Source organism: Canis lupus, chromosome 12 (genome assembly GCF_011100685.1).
Source record: "Canis lupus familiaris isolate Mischka breed German Shepherd chromosome 12, alternate assembly UU_Cfam_GSD_1.0, whole genome shotgun sequence".
In the NCBI taxonomy this organism is placed as follows: domain Eukaryota; kingdom Metazoa; phylum Chordata; class Mammalia; order Carnivora; family Canidae; genus Canis; species Canis lupus.
Genome location: NC_049233.1, coordinates 21,899,772 through 21,913,554, shown reverse-complemented (window position 1 = coordinate 21,913,554; position 13,783 = coordinate 21,899,772). Strand labels below are relative to the sequence as shown.

Sequence of the window (13,783 nt, the reverse complement as noted above, 5' to 3'; positions counted from 1 at the left end):
AAGAGGTAAGGAGATGGTCAAATGTGAGAGAGAAAATGGGAGATAAAGGCTTCCAGTTATGGCATGAATAACTCACTGGAATAAAAGATACAGCACAGGGAATAGAGTCAATAGCATTATAATAGCATTGTATGATGACAGATGGGAGTTACACTCATGGTAACATAGTACAAGATATAGAATTGTTAAACCATGATATTATTACACCTGAAACTAATGTAATATTATGTATCAAGTATACTTCAACTTTTTATTTTATTTATTTCTTTTTGAGAGAGAAAGAGACTAAGCACAAGTGAGGTGGGGGAGCTGAGATAGAGGAAGAAAGACTCCAAATTTTGAAAAAAAGAAAAAAAAGAAAACTTTCCGGAAAGGATTCACCATTCTTGATGCCATTGAGAATATCCTTAACTCATGGCAAGAGATCAGAATATCAACATTAACAAGAGTTTGGAAGGAGTTGATTCCAACCATCATGGAGGACTTTATGGAGTTCAAGAGTTCAGTGGGGGAAGTGCAGATAGGGTAGAAATAGCAAAAGAAAAAAAAAGAATTAAAAGTGAAACCTTAAAGATATGCCTGAGCTGCTGCGATCTCATGATAAAATTTGAACAGATAAGGAGTTGCTTCTTATGGACGAGCATTACAAAAGTGGTTTCTTGAGGTGAACTGTACTCCTGGTAAAGATAGTGTGAAGATTGTTGAAATGATAACAAAGGACTTAGAAAATGACATAAATTTAGTTGATAAAGCTGTAGCAGGATTTGAAATGACTGACTTTCATTTTGAAAGAAGTTCTACTGCGTAAAATGCTATCAAACAGCATTGCATGCTACAGAGAAATCGTTCATGAAAGGAAGAGTCACTCAATGTAGCCAACTTCATTTTTGTCCTATTTTAAGAAATTGCCACAGCCACTCTAGCCTTCAGTGACAACCACCCTGATCAGTCAGCCAGCAACACTGAGCCAAGGCCCTTCACCAGCAAAAAGGTTACTGAAAGTTCAGAGGATGGCTAGCATTTTTTTAGCAATAAAGTATTTTTACTTAAGATAGGCACTTTGCTTTTTAGATATAATGTTATTTCACACTTATAGATGATAATATAGTGTGAACATAAATTTTATATGTATTGGGAAATGAAAAATGCATTTGATTCACTTAATTGCAATATTCACTTTATTGCTATGGTCTGGAACTGAACCTGCAATATCTCCATGGTATTCCATAAGCATTTAAATCACTATCCCTGGGCCGCCTTCTCATTTTATGCGCTTTACCCCTGGCTCACTGTACTGCAGCCATACTGCCCTTCATCTTCACATACACTAAGTTCTTTCCTGTACATATGCTTACTCCTCTGCCTGAAAGCTAATCTCCCCAATCTTTCTACAATTTGGACTATTTCCATCTTTGTTCTCAGCTTGAATTCTGCTTTCTGATCACTAAGACCAAAGTATTCCCCTTAGGTTACTTGGCCTTGCTCGCCATTATGCCCTTAATGCCTCACACCCCAGGCGCACAGTAGACACTTAATAAATACTTGTTGAATGAAACAGTTGTCTTAAAGTTAGTGACCTAGAATAATATATTTTTAATACTATAAGCATTAAATATTTGTTAAATCAGTAACATATATTATTATTCACATATTACTATTTAAGTCCTAGTCCTATTATAAAATATAACATAAAGTACTTTTTATATGTTCAACAAATGAAATAAAAATATATTTTAAATGTATATAGTCTCAGGCAAATCAAACACGGTTTCATATTTTTAGATCAAAAGACTTAAAGAATATGCAACAAAATAGATAAACACAAAAGCTATAATTATCTACTTGTAGGTCCTCTCTACTAAAGTATAATCTTAGTATTGATAATTATTGGTTACTGAGTTCCTATGTCATTGTTAACAGATAGTTGTAGTTTTGATAATCCAATCAAAAATTGATATTACTCTTCTCGTTATAAGCAATTCTGTACATTTAAAACCTGCTTTGTATGCACAATGTACAACTTTTAGAAGGAACATGAAAGAAGTATTTATACTCATTCCAAGAGTGAAAATAAGACTGACCAAAACACCCTAATGATTATAAAGAAAAAGCCGCAACCATTTTGAAAATTCGGTGAGTAGGTCTGTATTAAGCATTCAAAAAATAATTTGGAGAAATGTAGTATTTTATTTTACCAAATGAAACTACTACAGTATAAGAAGGAAATTATTAAAAACTAGATTAAAATTAATGACTTAGTAGTATACTAATGATCTAAAATATCCCAGTTTCTGTCTCTCTGAGTCAAAGAACAATGAAATAAGCTTAGTTGACCAAAAGGAAAAAAGTTCCAGAAATAATACCTGTGTGGAAGCTCTTAGCCTAATAGAACTTCAGTCTACTTCCTTTTCCACTTGTAAGATACTGTGAATTACATAAGTACCAAAGCTATAAGAGGGATAAGCCACAAATTCTATAAGTGATTCTTAAAAATGCTTCCTAAAATGCCAACATATAAGTACATGGTCTAATACTTTGGCTTTCAAATTATTTTGAACTTAACCCATAGTTAGAAATAAATTTTACTTTGTAACCCTGTACACACATACTCATATACACATGTAAACAAATTGAAAACTATGTCAGCAATACCTACCCACCACTAGTAATACAGTCAGATATTTTACATTTCTACTATTCTATTTCTAAGATGCTAGATGCTATTTAGCTAAATTAACTTCCCAATTCACTATGGGGCCTTAAGCTGCAGTTTAAAACCATTGATCGAGTTACTCTTACAGTTCAGTAAATTATATTAAATACATACATACTTTAATCATGTCAGAACCCAACAACGTCTGTGCGGAACTTGAAGGAGAATCAGAAGAATGCTGGAAAATAGAAAAATAAAAAAAGGACAAGCCTAAGATGCATCATACTCAAACAGAGGAAAATGAAGAGAAGCGAAGCAAATATTTGAATTGCACATTCTAGTCTAAGGCATTACCATAGACAAGGAATCCTGTAAGACCTTATCAATGGTAGCACAGAGCTCTTCAGTTTGCTGCCTGAGCTGTGCAGGGAAACACAACTGGAAGAATTGAAATCAGGTACCAAGTTAGCAATGAGGTTTGGGATTTTGTCTCAAAACCATGGGTAATCTGAAGTCATTACCTCCAGAGGTAGGTCCAAAGCATTGTCCTTGAAGACACCTTCAGTCTTAGCTGGTTCATCGAGAGCCTAGTGATAAATGAAATAGTTCTCATGTGAGGCCTTTAGTCAAATATAAATGTAGTAGAAAAGTCTCTTCAAAGAAAGCCCTGTAGGGATCCCTGGGTGGCTCAGCGGTTTAGCACCTGCCTTCGGCCCAGTGCGTGATCCTAGAGACCTGGAGTCAAGTCCCACATCGGGCTCCCTGCATGGAGCCTGCTTCTCCCTCTGCCTATGTCTCTGCCTCTCTCTCTGTTTGTGTCTCTCATGAATAAATAAATAAAATCTTTAAAAAAAAGGAAAAAAAAAAAAGAAAGAAAGCCCTGTATATCTCAAATTTCAAAAAGGAGAAAAAAAAACTTTGAATCATCTGATGATGAGCTATTATTTGGCATGGAGGCATTTCTCGCATTAGTCTAGTTTGTCCAACGTAATGAGTATCTCTGATAGAAGGTGTTGAAATGAAGAACGAAGACTGAGTTTTTAAACACACAAACTAGAACCTGGACATGTTATCCATCCTTGTCCCCTTCAAAGAAGTCTTGTCCCCTTCAAAGAAGTCACTTTGGGAAGCTACACACAGAAATAATGATGAAGCCATGTCTCAAAATACTACAAAAACTATTTCTGAGGAAATGCTTCAGGGCCAGTTAAAAAAAAAAAAAAAACATGCATACACAAGAAAAAAATCTTGCCTCATTTTTAATCATTTATATCCAAAAAGTTTTGGTAACTTTATTTATCAGACTTGACCTCAAATGATATCCAACTCTTTGGAAACATACTTTTTATTTATTGTGTTATAGTTCAGATATATAGTTTGGATGTGGAGAAAGTAAGATGGCACTCTGTAGAGTGTATGTACTCCATTGAGAGTAAGTAAGGCATTACAAAATAATAGAAGCCAGTGTATATTCATCCCTGCTTACTTTTTCATCTTCTACATGCACATGAGAAGTAATCATTCATTGATTTTGTGTTTATCATCATGTCTATGTCTTTAATTTTTAAAACGTATCAATATATTTATATATCACTAAACAATATATAAGGTTGTTTTGTGTAATTCTTTTGAAACTAACTTTTTTATTTTTGTTTGATTTAAACCACTTTATTGAGGTATGGTTGACATACAAAAACCTGTACCTATTTAATGTATACAACTGATGTATTTGAAAACAAGTATATATCCATGAAACCATGTCAACAGTCTATTGCCATAAACACAATCATCACCTCCGAAAGTTTCCTCTGCCCTTATTATTATTATTATTTTCCATATAGCCATTCATTTAGTTGTTTTACTTCTACATTATAGCACATTGTATGCATATTCCACAAAAAAATGGATACTTTCTTCTAGTGCTGAATATTTAGGGTGTTCCAAATTTTTCCTATTACAACCTGTAACAACTACCACCCATGTATGTGTTTCTTTATACACATATTTGTAGTTTGAGACTAAAGTAGCTGCATAATAGCAGAGTACAGGATAGTCAACTTTATCAGATATTGTCAAATTGTTATTTAAAACAATTGTATAGTTTTACATTCATAACTGCAAAAAATGAGAGTTCCTGTTTTCAGACCTTGAAAAATGTTTGGTTTTACATTGAATTTGCCTAAAAATTTTTGAGGTTGAGCACCTCCTATGTGTTTATTGGTTATTCATGTTTCCTTCTATATATTTACTCATTGTTCTATTGGGTAGTCTGTTTTTTATTCATCTGTTGGAAAGTTTTATATAATCTGGATGCAAAGTATTTGTCAATTAGACATGGTACAAATGTCTTCTCCCAGTCTTGCCTTTCCTTTCCATGATTGCCATGATGCCTTTTGATAACACACACAAGTTTTCATTGCAATGTAGTCAACGTTTTCATCATTTTCCTTTGTGATTGGTGTTTCCTTTCAGAAACTATTTCCTAACCTAGTAAGTCACTCCCTTGGGTGGGACTCTTAAAAGCCGGGGTGCTAGATATATGTTCTAAATCTTTCATGCCTAGGGAGAAGCTGGGAGTTGGGGATTCTCTCCCAACTGCATGGAGCTGTGCCAGTATTAGAGTTTATAAGGACAGTGTGTCTCAGCCTTTTTTTTTTTTTTTTTCCTGATTTGATATTCTCTTTCACCCAGTGTGTAACAGTCACTCACAGAGTTTCTGGATTTCTTTCAGAGGGAATTATTCTGTGTATAGCTGTATATTTGGTGTGTCCATGGGAAAAGGGAAGTTCAAAAACCTCCTATGTTGCCATTTTGGTCACACTCCTTTATTATTTCTAATATTTACTTGTGTCTACATATGTTTTTAAAAAATCAATTTCTCCAGAGACTTATCAATTTCTCATCTCTTAATTAGACTACATTTTGGCTTTGATCTTCTTTGGAATACTCATATTCCATTTCAATAATATCTGTTCATATCTTTATTATTTATTTCCGTTCTCATTTTTTGGATTTATCCTGGTTTTCTTCAATGTATTCCTTTTGTTAAATTTACAAGTCCTGATCATTGTCATTCAGTTTTCACTATATCTTTAAACATATCCGTTAATATTTCTTAGACTCATGGGTTATTTAAAAGTAGTTTTCCCCTTTTAATTTTTAAAAATATGAGGATTTTCCCAATTTTAAAATTATCTATTTTGGTTATATTATTGCAAGAGAATTTCTTCTTCATAATAGTGACTTCTTATGAATTTATGAGATATGACATGACAGTTTTATAAATGTTCCAATGATGCTTAAGAAAATATCTATCTTCTAAAATTGTCTGCAGGCTTCTGTGTGTGTATGTGTGTGTGTATCTGATCAAAATTATTCATTGTTTTGTTCAAGTTGTCTCTAGTTTACTGAGTTTCCTGCATACTTATTCTATCAATAATTGAAAACGGTATCATCAAATCTCAGGGAATCATAGTAGGTCTGTTCATTTCTCCCTGTGATACCAGCAATTTTTGCTCAACATAGTTTGAAGCCATTTTATTAGCTACACTCATAATTAGAAGTATTCCTCCCTCATGAATTAAATATTCATCATTATGAAGTGACCCTCTATTTCCTCAGTAATGCTTTATGTCTTAATATCTATTTTACCTGATATAATGAAATGTTTTGATTAGCATTTTACTAGTACATCATTGTTTGCCTCTTTCTTTTCAACTTTCTGTGTTCAAACATTAAAAATAAGTGGTTTATAAGCAGCAGATGTCTAGAGTTCATCTCCATTGTCTTTTATTTTTTTTAATTTTATTTATTTATTCATGAGAGAAAACACACACACACACAGAGAGAGAGAGAGAGAGAGAGAGAGGCAGAGACACAGGCAGAGAGAAAAGCAGGCTCCACGCAGGGAGCCTGACTCAGGACTTGATCCCGGGTCTCCAGGATCACTGCCTGGGCTGAAGGCAGCGCTAAACTGCTGAGCCATGGGGACTGCCCTCCATTGTCTTTTAATTAGAAAAGTTAACATTTCTTTTATTACAATTACTTATATATTTAAATATTTCCAAATGTTTGTTTTATTTTTGTTTCACTTTTTCTATTTCATTTTAATTCAATTTTTGAATCCTGTAATTGATTTTTTTTCTCATTTTCCTTCCACTAATTTGGATATTGTGACAAAGAAAATGCTAGGTGTTCATTAGAGACTTTCATTTTCTCAGACACATATACATTTCCTTGGTCTCAGGAATTTTGGTATGAGCTTGTGACATTTTTATGAAATAAATGTGCGCTGAAGTCATATATAACCTTTGGCACAAGGCAGGTAAGAGTAGATATGACTTTTCCTCATTCTCTTTCCTCTTCTTCAGGTTACTAAGGTGCAAGATGGAAGCAGACTACATTCCTAAATCACTGAAATACTGAGAACTTATGTGGGAGAACCAAAATGAACTCTACTAAACTATGATATGGGAAGGAAATAAACAATGATGGTGTTAAGCCACCAAAATATCAAGGTTTGTCCATTGTGGCTATGAGTGTGGCTTACATTAAAACTAATAGAAATATTATAGACTACTTTTTTTTTACAAATTACCCTTGAACAGCTTTCCATTCATATCAAGGTCTAAACCAAGCAATACAAAATCTAGAAGCATAATGAGACAAACTAATTTTAACTTTTCAGTATAAAGTTTCCTTATCACAAATTCAAATCTCAAATCCACTAAAGGATAGGCTTACAGGGATCCCTGGGTGGCGCAGCGGTTTGGCGCCTGCCTTTGGCCCAGGGCATGATCCTGGAGACCCGGGATCTAATCCCACATCGGGCATCCCGGTGCATGGAGCCTGCTTATCCCTCTGCCTATGTCTCTGCCTCTCTCTCTCTCTCTCTCTATCATAAATAAATGAAAATTGAAAAAAAAAATTAAAAAAAAAAAAGGATAGGCTTACAGTTAAAGATTCTCTTTTTTCCTACCCTGAGCCTAAGCTGATATAAGAAATTTTGCCTGTAATTTCCCTTTGCAAATTTTTTTCCTTATCCATCTTGTAATTGAGAGTGTAACCTTTCAAAGATCTTGGCTTTATGATAGGGAGGCAATTCCAATCCTCATTTCATTCAGCCCCAAATCTTTCTCTCCCTTCACCAAGCTGATAATAAATCCCAATCCCTATGGTTAGGGAGCATAGTATCTTCAGAATAACTAAACATTATGAATTTCTGCTTGCTTTTGTTATTTGAGCCTCAGGGATTTCCCCTACTTTTTTATGAGCTCAGCTTCATATTTTGGGATGAATCACAAGCAACTGCTGTATTCAACTGAAAATTACAGCTGTCCTGTCCTGTTACTTAGATTTACCTTCTCTTTCTCCCTTCTTCATTATCAGTCTAATATACCTATATTCTGACCAAAAATTGTCACACCAGCTGTGGAACCATGTGATCTAAGGCTCAACAGAATCAATTTTTGCCCCTCTAACAGAGCCAGTAATATAACAGATCCAGAACTATTAGTCTTCACCAAGAGGAACCATGTCCTGATGCTAGTTATCATTTTGGCCTAGGATATTTGCCTAATAATTCAAAAAAGTTACATCTAAAAATAAAAATTTACCATCTCCTCATTTCAATAACTCACAAAGGAAAATACTGTCTGGAAAATTTTTGTGCAAAATATACTATTCTGCATTAATTAACAAAATATATGACATTATCTATGATAGCATAATAGAAATGTGTGAGATTGCCTCTTTGTTACCATAACGTTTTCTCTTTTGCCTTTCTCCTTTGTTCTCTAAACTTACTAGTCATGAGTAATGGATAGCAGGAACAGAAAATTTCAAAAAGATAACTCCTAGTTGGTGTTCATAGTTTAATTTTTCTCTGACATAGTGTCTTAATCACCTATTTACCTTGTTGGTAAGTAAGGGGTGGGGTCCTAACCTTGCTGTTAGAGGCATGGCCAAATACATGATCTCTATCATTGGGTAGATGGAACTAACAACAGTACAGTTTGTTACTCAGTTATATTCACAGCCTAGAGGAAAGGAATGCTTCACACCACTCAGGGCCAGACAAGGGTTGTGCTCAGGTACAAAGTAGGGGTGGTGGAAGGCAGGCTTTATAGTATCAAAAGGGTGACATATGTGTTCCCTGGTTTGAGAAGGTTGTGATTGGCTTGTTCAATTCAGTAAGAACTGCACTTGGTTTGATAAGGAAGGTTAGGGGATCTTATCTGGGGGTGAACAGGGAGGAGGGAAAGTTGCAGTTAGGCTTTGAGGCCCCTCCAAGTTCACTATATGTCAAGGTGGCACATAATATGGGGCCTTAATTTTAGACTTTATGCCACACATGGCTTCTTCTTCTTCTTCTTCTTTTTTTTTTTAAGATTCTATTTATTATTCGTGAAAGAGAGAGAGAGGCAGAGACATAGGCAGAGGGAGAAGCAGGCCCTATGCAGGGAGCCCGATGTGGGACTCCATCCGGGACTCCAGGGCCACGCCCTGGGCGGGAAGGGAGGCACTAAATCTCTGAACCACCCAGGCATCCCACACACACGGCTTCTAATCACAATGATAATTATGAAGAAAAAAGTCAGAAATTAATGACAAGAACTAAGAACAAATTCCTTAGGGGAGAAGTTTGATCTAGCCCTTCTTCATCTTTCCAACAATACCTTCTAACTACTCTTCACTTGCAAGCTGCTCTTCAGCCTCAAAGAACCACTTTAATTCTTTGACCTTGTGGTTACCTTTAACTACATCTTATTAACTCTGCCTGGATTGAGCTCACTTCAAGAATTCCTATTTATCCTTAGGATTCTAATCAAATTCCTTTATGATGTAGTTTTGGCCTTCATATCGGGAAGTCTTCATTCCCTCCTTGGGTACCATATCACTTTGTACATACTTTAAGTATATTATATCATAATTATTTAAAAAAAATAATAATAATAATAATTTTTCAACAGTATCTCTACCAAACTGGACCATTTGTTCCTATCACAATAAAAAATTTGCTATTTATCTTTATAGCCCCAGGATAGAGCCAGTGATATGTGATCAATAAACATTTTTAGGATGAATTGAAAGGATAAAGTAATGACTAAACGTGGTTAAGTGAATAAATAAATTGTATAAATAATATGATTTTAATTGTCCTTGGTAAAATGTTCTAGAGAGGGGGTTTAAACTCTTTGAATATTTTAAATAACAAATACTTTATCTCTGCATTTCAATTACATGTGTTTCCATCAAAGATCTGAGCATATGACCAGTGTTAATGTAATGAGCAGATATTTTTTCAGCCAAAATCAAATAAGGTTAATATCTTGGTTACTCTGTGGGAACGTACTGTAGGAAAATAAAACTTTTGATAGACCATTTAAAATGTTGAAATTTACTCAAAGAATGAAAAAACTACTCAGAACCCTTGGAAAATTAAGGAAGATAACCGGTATTAGGTGAATAATGCTGAAACTTTGAAATAGGGCAATATTCAGACTGTATTTAAATTTGGAGCACGGTTATTTTGAATTTCAATAGCTTGGAAGTTTACTAGAATTGATTTTGTTTTAATTGATGAGTAGTTCTTTGTCAAATGTATCATCTTGAATTATTCCTTCTGGCAGCCATAAAGAGTAGGTTTTTTTTTTTTTTTTTTCTCAGTAGTACAAAGTTATATTTAAATAAAAATATATTAAATCACCATTAAAAAGAACTCTGACCATAGATTGCTTTTTGACACCTTAGCCAGCAGGAGAGTATTGATTTTTTTTGGGGGGGGGCGGGGGATTTATTAATTTTGAGTGAAGTTGTCTCGGAATATTCTTCAATAAAATATTTTTATTAAAAATATTTTTTTCTACTATATTGGATGATAGCCAAGTGAGGCATAAATGGTGAATACTTTGAATTCTATTTTTAAAGATTCTTAACTAATGTAAGTTATCAGGAATATGGTCATTAAAAGTAGTTATCTTTTGCTCAGAACAGCCAACTGTGTGGTCCAGTTTTTAAAAAGAGACCTAGTAAATCAAATTTTTCACAGAAAATAGTTTCTGAGCTCAGCACCGCATTATAATCAAGAGCCAAGGACTATGAACTAGCACTGTAAATCAAAGTTCTTATGGGACCATATGCCAGTAAACTATAATAGATGTTTCTCACCTGAAAGGAGATCTCTGATGGAACTGCAAGCACTTTTAAGTCAGATATATTAAATCAGTCTAACCTGCTCTCTGGCAATAGGATTAAGTTCTAAAAATCTGAAGACAGCATGAATCAGTTGTATTTTAAATGCAACTAGAAAGTAAGCTATTTTCAAAGGAAGAATAATCAAAAAGGTCTTGTAAACTTTTTGTGATGCCTAGACTATCTAATTAGATTGGATTTCAAAAATTTTATGGGCCAGTAACTCTATCAAATTAACCCCCCTCAAAATGATTCATGCTAAACCTAAGTGCTCCTATACTTTGTTAATCTGACCAGCTAAGTATTTGGTAGAATAAATCCTCTGAAGCCCATAAAAGCCTTATTTGCTTTTCTGCCATTAATACAAAACCATTTGTAGGATTAGAGATATCCTCAGCAAAATAAATCTCACTTTGATTATATAGTTGGAGATTCAGTTCTGAATAGCACTCAGATCTGAAGAAAAAGGGAAAATGTACACTGTAAGCTAAAGGGTTCCCAGATACAGCTTCTTTAAAGATACAGAAATATTTATCATTACATTATTTTTATGATTGGTTTAAAATGTTCAATAATTGAGGAAATCTACTTGGTGCTTATAATCCTAAGATCTTTGAAGTGTTGAACATCTGTTTCTACCACACAGAAGAAAGAGTTTGTGCAACCATTGCAGCCTATTTCAAACCCATTCATTAAGGCTCAATAGCAGGAAAATTCATTTTTTTCCTTCATTTAATCAAGGACATCAGAAAAGTGTGCCTTGTTTTCAACCCAAACCTCCTTCACTGTAATGTGCCTCTGTCTTTTAGTAACTCAAGGAATCAGAGTGGCTTTGTAAACTTCAATCACTCATGTCTCAGAACTAAATCATTTCCAATTCTCTTTAATTGTTGCTCAATAAAAAAAATTAAAAAAAAACAACTTTTGTTGCTCTAATTTGATGAGGATTTAAATACATTTTGTCAAGTAATAAAAAAAAAGTATTGCAGACAGAAATAAAAAATCGTCATTTCTTGCTCAATATTTCACTTTAGCTAGTTGATGTCACTATTGTATGGTGAACAGAAAAAGGCTGGGAGATAATCTTGTAAGGTTCAATTCAGCAACATACTAGCCCTGCTGCTTTGGGGCATTTACTTGGCATCTTTGAATGTCAAAATAGTCACAGAGTTGTGAGGACAATAAAACATTTAGTTCAGTGTCTGATTCACTACAATACTCAATATGGTGGCCATTGTGATTGTATTTTCTAGTTGTTAAAATGTATCAAGTCTAAAATCAACTTAGTTCCCTTATAGTGGAAGGTCCTTTATAGCTTTTCCATGGAAATAGAATTGATGAAGTTTATTCTACCCTAAAGAACAATTCTTAATTATCATTGCCCCAATTATAATACATTAGGGTCCTTAATTTTTATGATTTTATGAGCGAAAATTTGCTTTAAAATCCTATGAAATAAAATTGGACATTTTAGAGACCTATCCAGCTGCAAAGTAAATTAATTCATTCAATGAACATTTAACAAAAGTTACTATATTTCCTCAAATAGTTCATAGTAGGAAAAAAAAAAAAAAAAACACTACCAACATGCATAATTAAGTATGGTTTGGTAAGTGCTTTAAAAGAGACTTGTGTATAAGAGACAATTGCCTGAGAACAAACTGGAATAGAATTGGGTCCTGGGCACTTTTCCATTGCCAGAAAAATCGACACACAGTCACTTGTACTAATCAATTAAGAGATGTCTCTCTAGGATAAGCCATATGCTAAGCTAGCAACCAGATTTTGTTAAATTTTTGAGAGATCTTAAAATATTCTCACCAAAATACATATGTTTAATTAGATTAAAGTTTACCAACTCATGATTTAAAATTTTAAGCTGGCAATTTAGGATAAATTGATTTGAAAACTGATGAGATAGCACAAATCTTTACCTTCCCATTTTTATAGCATAATTTTTACAATTATCCTCAGAATAGCTATTCTTTAACTTCCTTTTACTGGGAAAAATAAAATAATTTTTATACCTTACCTTTCATTTAAATAATTAATGCTATAATTTAAATGTTATATTTATTAAATTGAGCTACTCTATTATTATTCTTTCAAATCACATAGCTTATAAAGTAAATGTGTCTTGAAAATGGCAGCCAGAAATGCCATTTGTTGAAAAATGGTACCTAATTCTAGCCTTGATTTTATCCTGAGGAATACTTGTAAGGAAGGGAATAGAGAACTTAAATTGCTTTATAAAAAAAAAAAAATGCTTTCATGGAAAAATATGAATCACTTGTTAAATAATAATGATGCATGATGTTTTATTTCATGAAAATATTTCTTTCTTCATCCTTTATTTCTTTAATTTCACAATGAAAATAAAAAGACATTTATGTGGAATGTTAACATGAGTCCTTCAATTTAATTTTAACTTTCTACCTATTGCTATCTGACTCAGATAATAAAAAGGAAAATTAGTCAATAAGAGAGAGAAAGATTTTTGACATTCTCTGAGAAGAACATAGCAAGACTGAAAGGAATGTCAATTTCAAAATTATTTCCTCAACAATATGGGTGAATATATTGTAATAAGGTTTGTGGACAGTCACAAATGCAAGCTGATCCATTACTTTGTTCCTGCTTTATAATCACGTGTATTTTATTCTCATCTCAATCTTGGAGAAGATGACTATTGGCAGGAGATGAAGCCAAAGACTCTGAAACTAACATATTAAAATATGCCTTATATTTATCTCTTCCTATAAAGCCTTCGTTAAGACTTAAGCTAAAAAATGCATCTTTCTAAACATTCATTGGGGGGGGGGATTACAGAAAACAGAATAAGCTATGAATTTAAGTTTTGATGTAGACAATAAATTACAGAACAGAAGTACCAGAAACCTCATGTCCCCTGCCAACAAAATGTACTCTTTTGAAAAT

The 13,783-nt window shown here is 33.6% G+C and overlaps 1 protein-coding gene and 1 long non-coding RNA gene across 18 annotated transcripts in view; one reads left to right on the top strand and one right to left on the bottom strand.

Moving 5' to 3' along the window:
* Positions 1-7,147, top strand: part of LOC111098291 — a 55,695-nt gene extending 48,548 nt beyond the window's left edge. The window contains exon 4 of one of the 2 annotated variants that reach the window (XR_005367870.1): positions 7,024-7,147. This is a non-coding gene — a long non-coding RNA (uncharacterized LOC111098291). The remainder of the gene's footprint in view (positions 1-7,023) is intronic. The other variant, XR_005367869.1, reaches the window with a different exon arrangement.
* The window catches only part of MLIP (muscular LMNA interacting protein), a 257,011-nt gene that overhangs the window by 81,433 nt on the left and 161,795 nt on the right, over positions 1-13,783 (bottom strand). For all 16 annotated transcript variants that reach the window (XM_038554347.1, XM_038554337.1, XM_038554338.1 and 13 more), the window contains 3 exons: positions 3,175-3,240; positions 3,008-3,091; positions 2,832-2,891 (listed from right to left, as the gene is read on the bottom strand). In XM_038554347.1, coding sequence (XP_038410275.1) covers positions 2,832-2,891; positions 3,008-3,091; positions 3,175-3,240 — 210 coding nt within the window. The remainder of the gene's footprint in view (positions 1-2,831; positions 2,892-3,007; positions 3,092-3,174; positions 3,241-13,783) is intronic.